The sequence below is a fragment of the Nannospalax galili genome, unplaced genomic scaffold (assembly GCF_000622305.1).
Source record: "Nannospalax galili isolate Female #2095 unplaced genomic scaffold, S.galili_v1.0 scaffold280, whole genome shotgun sequence".
Taxonomy (NCBI): Eukaryota; Metazoa; Chordata; class Mammalia; order Rodentia; family Spalacidae; genus Nannospalax; species Nannospalax galili.
In genome coordinates this window covers 3,888,612-3,900,063 of record NW_008347808.1, presented here as the reverse complement: position 1 = coordinate 3,900,063, position 11,452 = coordinate 3,888,612, and the positions used below count along the sequence as shown (strand labels likewise).

At 38.2% G+C, this 11,452-nt stretch overlaps 1 protein-coding gene across 1 annotated transcript in view; it reads left to right on the top strand.

Moving 5' to 3' along the window:
* Ophn1 (oligophrenin 1) overlaps nucleotides 1–11,452 on the top strand; it is a 417,268-nt gene that overhangs the window by 335,432 nt on the left and 70,384 nt on the right. The window contains exons 16-18 of the mRNA XM_008844367.3: nucleotides 3,008–3,092; nucleotides 6,664–6,722; nucleotides 7,434–7,539. Of these exons, the coding sequence (XP_008842589.1) occupies nucleotides 3,008–3,092; nucleotides 6,664–6,722; nucleotides 7,434–7,539 (250 nt within the window). The remainder of the gene's footprint in view (nucleotides 1–3,007; nucleotides 3,093–6,663; nucleotides 6,723–7,433; nucleotides 7,540–11,452) is intronic.

The following is an 11,452-nucleotide window of genomic DNA, read 5'->3' as shown; positions in this document are numbered from 1 at the left end:
TGTACTCCTCTAGAGTACTATTGGTATTTGGTGGGGATATGTTATTTTGGTTTTTCATGTTATTATTTTTTTCTCTGTGATTTAGACATGTGAATTTGTTTTGTAGTTTGTGATTCTGTGTGAGACTCAGGCATTCAAGTTTAGGTCTGCTTCTTTGTGTGAACTTTATGTGTCTTTGTGGTTTACTTTTTGGGCGTGAAAGGCTGTTTCCTCTAAGCTTCCAGTTCTCTCTTTTGATTTTATATTGGAGAGACCAGATTGCTTTTGTCTTCAGGAGTTCCCACAGAGGCCCAAGTCAGATGAGGATCAAATGCTCTTAGTCTTTTTTCTAAGGTCTGGATCCCTCCAGGATAGCTTTTGGCCTCAGAAATTTGGGGGCTGGACTGGACTGGGAGATGATCCCAGGAAAGATGCTGGTCTAGGGCAGCTGTTGGCTATTCCACCCAGAGATGCAAAGGAAGATGGGGGCGGAAGTTGGCTCCAAGGACCCCTGGGGACTGCACTGAGGAGCTGGGTTGTTCTGGATGGAAAGGACCAGGAAGAGGAAAGGTCAGCCCCTGCTTCAGGAAAAAGGTTGGAGGGTTGTGCAGACCCAGGGGGGAAGAGGGAGGTGCGGGCACGGTCAGGCCTAGCGTGTCCCTGAGGACCGGAGAAGGAACTGAGTTGGTCTGGATGGACAGGATCGGGAAGCAGTGGTGGTTCCCCAGGTGTCCTGGGCGCCAAGAGAAGGAATGGGACAGGATCCAGATTAGGAGGAGAGACCAGCGGGGGAGATGAGAAGGTGAACGAGGCAGGGGGAGTCAATGCACAGAGGGAAAGACCGACTTACCTAGGACAGAGAAGCCTGCAGAAGCCTGCGGGTTGGAGAGAGACCTGCGAGTCCTGCAGGCCCAGGGAAGCAGAGGGAGGTGAGGGCGGGCCCAGGCCCAGAAGCAGTGCTCCTGGGGACCTGAGAAGGAACTGAGTTGCTCTGGATGCACAGGATCAGGAAGAAGCAATGGTGGTTCCTCAGGTGTCTGGGGCACCAAGGCGAGGAATGGGACAGGACCCAGGCTAGGAGGAGAGACCGGCGGGGGAGATGGGACGGCGAGTGAGGCTGGGGGTGTCAAGGCACGGAGGGCCCTATCGACCTACCTTGGAGAGAGAAGCCTGCGGGCTCCTTCTTTATCTTTTACGTAGTCTAATTTTGTCTATTATAGCCCTTAACATATTAATTACAGCTGTTTCAGTTATTGAGTCGATAATTCCAAACTTTCCTATCAGAGTCTGGTTCTTACGAAAACGTATGTCTTCAAACTGTATTTTTTATTTTGTATGTCTTGTTGCAAGCCAGACATGATGTAATAGGTAAAAAGAACTGAGGTACATAAACCTTTAGCGTGAAGTTTTATGTTCCTTTGGCCAGGGTTTAGTATGTTTTTCTCTTTCCTCTTATCTTTGGGTTTCCATTAGAGACTCAGTGAATTTTTCTGTTCTTTTTGTCAGAGTGGGTCCTGTTGTTGTACAGAAGCCTTGTTGATATAGTGGTAAGGTGTCGGAGGAGGGGAAGTGTTCCATAAGTCTTATGATTCTTTGTCTTCTAGTGCAATGTACCCCTGACCTTTGACTCTTCCAAGTGCTTCTCAGTTTTATACTTGATGTCCCCTCTTATGAGACAGTTAAATGCTTTCCTCTTCTACCCAGTTCTACCACTGGTAAAACTGTAGTAGGTTAGGATAAAATGGCTTCTTTTAAGAGCAAAATGCTCTGGGCATATGGTAATTTTTCTTCCACATTTGCCAGAAGCATGAATGCATGAGGAAATTTTTTCTGAGATCTCTACTCTGGGAAACTGATAGGATGCTCAAGGTAAAACTAAGAAAAAAAAAAACCCAAACAATAAAACATGTGGGTTTCTCATGGGATTGGGGCACTTAGTAGTTTTTAACTCTGCAACTCATACATATTACGTCCTAGCAGTTTTCACACTTACAAATTCAATTTCCATATGCTGATACTAGTTTCCATGGAGTTTTCTGCTTCTTGAGCTTCTGCTCCAAAGTTTTGACCTGTAGCAGCCTTTTTGTCCCTAAAGTTTTGGCAGCATCAGTTTGCTTCATGATCTCAGTACTTTGGCGAATCTTCAGAGTTGATTTTCAGTTTGTTCTGCCTTTTTCCCCCATAGTGTGCCTTGAAGATGATTTCCAAATTTCTTATATACTACACCAGCATGCAAGAGAATTTTGGAAACCTGAAAGTTTTTCTTTCTACAGTTTTGATCACTTGAAAACTTTCCGTAGTGATGACTTTTTAATTAATATGCCTTTTTATTTTTTGTTTTTTTTTTTAATTCCAAAGACAGGCAATTTTTAACAGGTTACATAAAATTATGTACACAATGAAGTTTAAGGGGGGAAAAAGAGGAATAAGAAATCAAAGACCAAAGGATTTGCCAACATGGGGGCAGCTTTGGTAGAATAATGGCTTCCATTATCTCTTTTTTTTTTTTTAATCCCAAGAAGATTATTGGGTTTGCTAACAGAGCACAATGTGGGGGTTTATTTACAGAAGAGTGCTCCACCCCATTTACAGCTGCGTTGGAAAATTCACACTCAAATATAGAGCCTATGATTTCCCGACAGCTGCACAAAGTGGCAAGAGAGGTGCCTCATGGCGTTCTTGGCTTATATATCCTTAGCCCTTCCCCCACATACAGCCAACATCAACTGATTGGTTGGGAAGGGTAATTGACTCCTCATTGCATGGGAAGGAGGTGTAACTATAGCTTGCCGGCATAGTGGTTGGAAGACACTTCCACTTAATACTCTACCCCTTCCTCCAGCTCTTACATTCTTTCTGCCAACCTCTTCCACAAAAGTCCCTGAGCCTTGGAGGGAGTGATGTGTGTGAGAGGATCTTTCTCCCATTGTGATATGCCTTATTTTTAAAGAAGGTAAATGGTAAATTCTGTTGGAAGGTTAATTATTCAAAAAAGATGAACTATTGTTCATGTTTAATTTTTTAATAGATCCAAAATGCCCAGGAGATGTTGATTTTCAAAATAGTGACTGGGATATTAAGACAATCACCAGCTCCTTGAAATTCTACCTCAGGTATGCCTTATATGAACTGGGATTATGCTTTTCATGATTGATGAAATCTGTCTGGGTTGATAGTACAGTTGATGTAGTTTTAGTTTTAGGAATGTGGATAGGAGAGTTCTCAGTAAAAGAACAGAGAGTAAGGAGAATTTCTATTTAAAAAGAAGGTGTATTAGAAGATTTTTTTGAGGCAGGGTCTCAATATGTATCCCAGAGTGGACTGGAACTTGTGATAGTATCCTCCTGCCTCAGTTAGACTTATAGGCATATGCCATGTCCCTCATGTCCTGGCAGCATTTTTACCTGAGAATTACAGCATAGAAAGCAAGAAAATTAGATTTTTATTGAAAAATGCATTATTTCAAAAAAGTCATGCTTTGGGAATAGAGCTCAGTGATAGAGTCTTTGTTTAGCTTGCAAAAGACCCCATAGTCAATCCTCAATAAAAAAATGTTCTTTAAATAATGTAAGAAGGTTGCCTGGATTCACAGAGTTGATGTCATGATGAGTTCACTAGTACAATAATGAGTTATGTGCACATATTTTAGTTGGTAACAAGCATTTTGAAACCTGTAGTTGAGTTGGGGAGAGAGGGACAGTTGGGGAAGGAGGGGGAGAGGGAGGAAGGGAGAGAGAGAGAGAGCAAGAATGGATATGTCATGCTATCATGATTCAATTCATATAATTAAAATAGATAAACAAGAAAATATAATGTTTGAGATGAATGAAGTATCAACAATAAGAAAGAACACATTAATTTACCCACAAAATCTTTGAGAATACACAGAACTGATGAAATTATTGTTCTCTTGCTGACATAAATATATATTAATTAAAAGGTATTTGATTTCATATATATACTTATGTATATGCATTAATTTTTTGTTACGATTATTTATACCCTATAATATGCTCCATAGTTACATGCTCATGTATCTTCTTTTCAAATTTTGTGATCTTTTAGTATTAAGATAGATATTTAAACTCCAGACTATATCAATAATCCAAACAGTTGGGTCATGATATTGCTGTTAAATGGCTTTACATTATAGAATCATCTTTATGTAGTTATAGCTTTATATAAACATGAATGTTCTTTCCAGAAACATTTATCCTGTATCTGCCAAAGAAAGGAACTGATATTGGAGGGTTTATTCTGTCCTAGGGAGTGTGCCAGTTGCTTATGTTGACATTGATATTTTTAATATCAATAACTGTGTATCATAGGTGGTGCACTACTCCTTTTACAGATGAGGAAATTGAGGTACCTCCTTCTCCCCCAAAATAATGTCCATATTATTTTTCACACATAAATGCCTGGCTTAGAAGGCTGTTGGTCTAGGACACCTTTCCATAACCCATGTTATCATGGCCAAGGATTACTGGGTAATGACCTGTCATGGGATTACTTGTATAATTTAGCAAATACAGAGTTTAATCTTATACAAATACTTTAAGAATTTGGATAATGAAAGTAGCAAGGGAGTGATGCTATGTCTATATCCCTGTTGAAATCTTTTTAAAGATGTATTTCAAAGGCTTCTCTGATTTAAATCATTTCCAGCTCATGCCATAATCAGCAGTGTGGCCCTCTTTAAAGATGGGAAGATCAAGCCTAAAAGTATGAGTGGTCGATAACTTTAGGAGGAGTTTTGCATCTGTGGGACTATAATATGCACCAGCCAGTTTTCACTATTTGCTGATTTATTTAAATATATTTTTAGGAAAGGAAGGGTTTATTTTGGTTTATGGTTTAAGAAAGAATACAATTAGTTCATCATGGCAGGGAAGGGATGTGAGCAGGAGCATGAGGGACTGGTCACAATGTGTGTGTGATCAAGATATGGAACTTATTTTTACTTTTGTTTATATAATGCTTAATATCAGGGAGAAAAGAAGGTAAGAAGAGTGCTCTGAAAGAGTTTGAAGGCATAATCCCTTTACTGGTTGTATATGGTGGCAAGGGAGAGTCATCTAGTCTGTGTGAATAGATAGAATAGGAATTGATTAAGAATAAAGTGAACATGCTAGATCAGGATGACATTTGGATTAGTTGAGAACTGTTTATTAAGAAATTAGGTGCAGGGCACTGGAGAGATGGCTCAGCAGTTAAGAGCACTGGCTGTTCTTACAGAAGGCCGGGGTTCTAATCCTATCACACACATGGCGGCTAACAACTGTTCATAACCCCAGTTCCAGAGGATCTGGCTCCCTCTTCTGTCCTCTGCAGGTATTGCATGACACAGGTGCACTTATATGCATGTAGGCAATATACTGATACACATAAAATAGGAATAATAAATAAAATTTAAAAAAAGAAATTAGATGCAGGGCCCTTCTTGTTATAAGAAGCAGAGGTGGAAATTATGATGGAACAATGCTGCTTAATGCCACAAGAACAGATACCCCTTGCTCCAGGCGAGATGACTAACTGACAGCAAACAGCTATACAAGGTCTTCTAATAACTTTTTTTTGTCCAGCAGTATATACAGGGGAAATAGTATTGAATCAATGGCCAAAATATCAACATGCATGTAGTACATATAAAATATTTATTTTCCATCTGTGTGGGAAAATGGAAAGTTCTGACTCCAGTGAGCCCACATAGTAGTTTGTGAAAGTAAAGATTGATGCTGTTTATATAAAAATAAAGGCAATGCCATGCAAATACAGGTTGATTATGTGACCCATTTAGTATGAAAAAAGTCAATTCATTTTCATTTCCTGGCCTCTATGCATATTTGAGTTTACAAGCCTCCCAGTATAGTAAAAAGAGAAAGAGGCCATGACAAAATTCCAGGGTAGAATGCCCAGAAAGGGGATTGCCAAGAATGACCAAAGTGATTAAAAGAAAAAAAAAAAAAACACAATCAAGTGATGTGGCAAAATTGACAAGATAAGCTTCAAGGAGGCTTGCTAACAGCTCCAAATGCCGCAAAGAAGTCAAGGTGCAGAATGACAGTTGTCCTTTGTGTGCAGCATTGAGGGAGTCGCTGATGAAGTTGGTAAAAGCAGCTTCAGTGGAGTCAGATGATAATGGGTTAAAGAGTGAACTAGGGGACTTGGGCTAAGAAGTAGAGATCACATGTGCTACATTACTTCCTACAGAATCCTGGCTGGGAAGGATACAATAATCTTGTAATCTTGTTTAAGCAACTGCCTCTGTTACCTATATGGTCAGCAATTCCCCTCAAGTTTTATTTCAAGCCCAGAACCCGTCACTTGGTTTCAGTCCTGCTTCCCCTTACAGGATCAACAGAAAGATCAAATAGGAGAACAAATACAAAAGGGCTTTGGAAATTCTTCAGACCCATCAAGTTGTAAGGGGTTGATGGTTACATTTAGTTTGAACTTGTCAGGAGTAGTATGCATTTCCTTTTACTTTGGGGAACTAATTGAAGACCTTGCTAGAAGCTTCAGCCTGTTAAACTTGAATCCCTCTGGAAAAGCTTCTATGAAGAGGTAAATGTATGTAATCGTAGTAAACCGTTGGGGGTGGGGGGCTTACTCTTCTTAGAACTGAGAATCCAAGTTCTGGTTCCTTTTTCTTTCTAATGTACAGTCTTCATTTATTTCACTTAGGAATCTTTCGGAACCTGTCATGACCTATAAGCTTCACAAAGAGCTTGTCTCTGCTGCCAGTAAGTATTGATATTACTAGCTACATTGTGTTGTCCTGGTTTCTTAGGAAGGTTTATGTCAATAAGCTAGAAAACTGGTTGAGAATAAAAGCCCAAAACACATACTCAAATTTTGCCCACTGCAAAATGAGAGTATTTCTGCTTCAGAGGTAGATGATAAACGTTTTAAAAATCAGTGTTGCATGGGTTCAAAAAATTGGCTAATTTTGAAGCATGTGGTGTATGTTTCTGGGCTTTCTCAGTGATTGTCATACGAAGGTAGCAACATACACCTTAGGACCTCACAGAAAGTGGATGAGAAAAGGTTTCCAAGTGGAGAACTTAGATACAACCTCCTGTGACTACAATTCTGCCTCCTTTGAGACTGTTCTGTCTTCTCCACTCCTTCTTCTGTCCCTCCCCTTTCTAATTTCTCCACCCTTATAGACCTATATATTTTTTCTTTAATCTGTTTCTTTGCTTTTTATGGTTTTGTTTCTCTGTTTCTTTTTTATTGTCATTGTGTCTGTGCCTAATTACTTATCTTCTCTCTTCATCTTTTTAGTCTTCCTGTGTCTTCATTTTCTCTCTCTCTCTCTGTGACTATGTCTGTCTCTCTGTCTCTGTCTCTCTCTGTCTGTCTGTCTCTCTCTTTCTCTCTTTGCATGTGAGAATTTCCAAAGCAATAGCCTAGAAAGCCAGATGATCTTATCTCTATGTTCTCTCTGACAGAATCTGACAACCTGGATTACCGTCTGGGAGCTATTCACTCCCTAGTATATAAGCTTCCAGAAAAGAATCGGGAGATGCTGGAACTTCTGATAAGACACTTGGTCAAGTAAGTAACTTCTGGATTTTCAGGAAGAGTTCCTGTTAGAGAAGTGGCTCACATGGAAGGACTTCAAAAAAACTACTGAATTTATTGAGTACCAGCTACCAACTTTTTCTTGGACCAGCTGAGTATACTCTTTGGAAGGTCATTTTTGCCTTTGCCCTTGATTGTGTCTTCCTAGAGTCATTAGGCCCCCAGACTGTCTCAGTGGGAAGGTAGCAATAAGATGGTGTGTATCAGAAATAGACTTTACTGTCAGATAAACCTAGTTTTGAAAGCCAGATCTACAATTTATTTAGCTATCTAATCTTAGGCCACCGTCCCTGAGCCTCTTTGTGTTCATATTTACAATGGGAATAGTGATGGCTATGAAGCAGGAGTGTGGTGGATTCAAATGAAATGAAGGAAGGAAGGAAGGAAGGAAGGAAGGAAGGAAGGAGGGAGGGAGGGAGGGAGGGAAGGAAGGAAAAAGAAAGATGGGAGGGAGGGAGAAAGAAAAGAAGTAAGGAAGAAGAAAGGAAAGGAAAGGGAAAGAGGAAAGAGGAAAGGAGTGAGAGATGAAATGAGAGACACTAACATTCTGGTCAACCTCCTGCCCTGGTGTGGTAAGAGACATAGAAGGGGGTTACATGTGTCCACGTGATATTTCCAGGAGAGGATTCAGTGTTGAAAACAAAGATGAATTTACTTGGCTCAAAAAAGACAGAAAACATTCTGTTCAAAAGTTAGCACACCTGGGGTTCTAGTTTCAGTTCTGTGTCTAGAACTCTGGCCTCTCTTGATATATTAAACAGTAATATAAAAATAATCCTAGAAGAATTATAATACATTTGAAACATATATTTAGCAAATAAGACTATCTGAACAACCCCCAAAATGTAGTAATGCCATATTTAACTTTGTTTAGAGAGAATCTCAAGCATCTAAAATCCAGGCTCTTAGTGAAGCTAAGATCTGTGACCAAGGCCCCTCTTAGTTTCCTCTGGTGATATAGATCTTGAGCACTCTGTCTATCTGGGCCTCAAGTTTTCCTGTGATGTGAGGTATCTCTAAAGATCTGATCTAGTTTGGACCTTGTAAAACAAGTTTTGGCACTTCTATAACAAATGAATATTAAAGATACTGATGTAGATAATAATCAGAATTACTTGTTAACTCAAGTTAAACAAAAGATGACACTTTTGTTTCTTGCAATATTTACAGCTAAGGGTAATAGAGAGCATTAAGAAACATTTTCTCTATAAAAAGTAGTCTGTTGTAATCTTAGTAAAAACACAAAAATCAACAAAGAAATTATTTGCATGTTAATTTGAAGTTGCTAAAAGAAAAGTGACTTTGAGTTCAGTTTTCATATCTATCCCTAATATATTATGTGGCCTAAATAAAGTCATGCCACTCTTGGGGTCTATGTTTGTTAATGTATAGCTTCTTCATCTATAGCTTGAGGAAACTAGATCATCTAGTTTTGAAGAGTTCATTTAGCTGTGACTTTCTGGAAGTGTAATATGTACCAGAGCTAGAGACTCATGATAATGCCGCTGCTGATCATGAGTGACAGGGTACGTGTCTCCATCTACCCATCTACCTGGTTTACTTCAACAAACCTAGTCCTTCAAATCTTTGAAACAAAAAAAAAAATGTTTCTATAGGTCACAGAAATATAAAAATGAACATCCTTTAATGTGTGAAAATTTAATGCTCAAACTCACCATAAATGTAAATTAAACTTGTACTGAGTTCCCATTTGTTAACTGATTCCAATGTACAGTTCTGTCAATGAGATTATAGGAAAACAGGAACTCTGTATTAATTGTAATATTAATTCAGTATGCTCTTAAAGGGGGGCATTTGGAACTATCTAACACATATGTATGCTCATTTACACTTTTATCTAGCAATCACACATTTAGGATTCTACTCTAAAGGCACACCTCCAAAAACTCAAAACAACATATGTGCAAGGTTTGTCACTACAGCATGGTTTCAGTAATGACTGATTGAATACAATACAAATGTCCAACACTGGGGAACTTAGAAAATAAGAGATATTCAACCATGTAGTATTCTTCAGTCATTAAGAAAGAATAAGAACCATGTCAATGAAGTTTGTTTTTATAGGGGCATTAGAAATTTTAGTATATAATGCAAGCAAGAACAGGAACAAAAGACCCAAGGGGAGTTTTATGGTATATATGTTTCAACAAATTTATAAAAATAATAATACAAGTCCAAAAATAAAATTAAAAAAGACAAATTTTATGAAACTTAAAACTGAACACCAAATGAGCAAATGAATCTAAATGTTTATTAATTTGATAATATAATCATACAGAGAAAACAGTTATTTCAACTAAGTTGTCTGCACAGTCCTCTGACTCATCCTTAATGAGATGGCCTTGAAAAAATAGAGGAGCTAAAAAGAAAAAGTTTAGACATATTACATTGCTAGATTTTATAATTACAAATATTATCTCATATTTTTAACATTTGAAGGGTTTTTTTTTGTTTTTTTAAATTTTTTTAGCTATTGTGAAAAAAGCAGGAATAAAAATGGATGTACAAGTATCTCTACAGTAGGATGAGTCCTTTGGGTATATGCCAAGGATTCTTATAACCAGATCCTGTGGTAGATTCATTTTTAGTTTTTTAAGGGTTTGCCACACTGCTTTCCACAGTGGCAAGAGTTTGCAATCCCACCAGCAGTGAATGAGCATTCTACTTTCTCCACATCTTCACCAGCATTTTGTATCATTTATTCTCTTGATCTTAGCCAGTCTGATAGGGGTAAGGTGATATCTTAGGTTGGCTTTAATTTACATTTCCATGAATACTAACAATGTTGAACAGTTTTTTGAGATGTTTCTTAACCATCTTTATTTCTTTGTTTGAGAATCAGTCATGTTAATGTCCCAAAATGTCCCTAGGTGCAAGTTCATTCACTGAGGTCTAATCTGTCTAGAGTCACTCCCTTAAAAAAGATTGGCTCACTTATTTTCTTGGGTTGTTTTTTTTTTTTTTGAGTTATTTGTATATTCTGAATATTAATCCTCTGTTGAATGTTTAGCTGGTGAATATTTTTCTCCCACTCAGTGTGTTTCCTCTTCACTTCTTTGGTTGTTTCTTTTACTGTACAGAACTTTTTAGGGGAATATAGAGATGGCTAAGCAGTTAAGAGAGCTAGCTTTTCTTGCAGAGGACCCAGGTTTGGTTCCCAGCACCCAAATGGTGGCCAACAGCCATCCTTAACTCCAATTCCAGGGAATCCAACGCCCTCTTTTGACCTCTGCAGGCATGGCAACACATGAGTGCACTTACATAACACACAGGCAATGCACTCATACACATAAAAATAACAATAAAACGAAATGTTATTTAAAAGAAGCTTTTTAGTTTAATGATGTCCCATTTTTCAATTACTGACCTTAATGCTTGAGTAACTAATGGATGTCCATTTAGATAGTTCTTTTCTACACCTATATCTTGTAGGGTACTGCCTATGTTTTTTCTATCAGTTTCAGAGTTTCAGGTTTAATAGTGAGGTCTCTGATCCATTTGGAGTTAACTTTTGTGAGTGACTCTTCTAGATAGGCTGACTAGATTCCAGTGGATGAACTTGCACCAAGGGACATCTGAGTACAAAAGCTTGACTTGACAGGCCTTAACATATATGACAAAATACATGAAATCTGGTGGAGAGCTATTGGGGGGTGCAAATGGGGTAGGAAGTCTAAATATGATTAAATTTACTGTAAGAAGTGCACAAAAATTCAAAAAAATACATTAAAAATAAAAATATAAATGTCAATTTTTTGTGTATTTCATACATGTGTATTTATATCATTTACACCTCTCCTCTTTCTCCCCCCAATTGTTCCTGTATGCTCCCACTCCCTCTCAGTCTCTCTTCCATATATATATA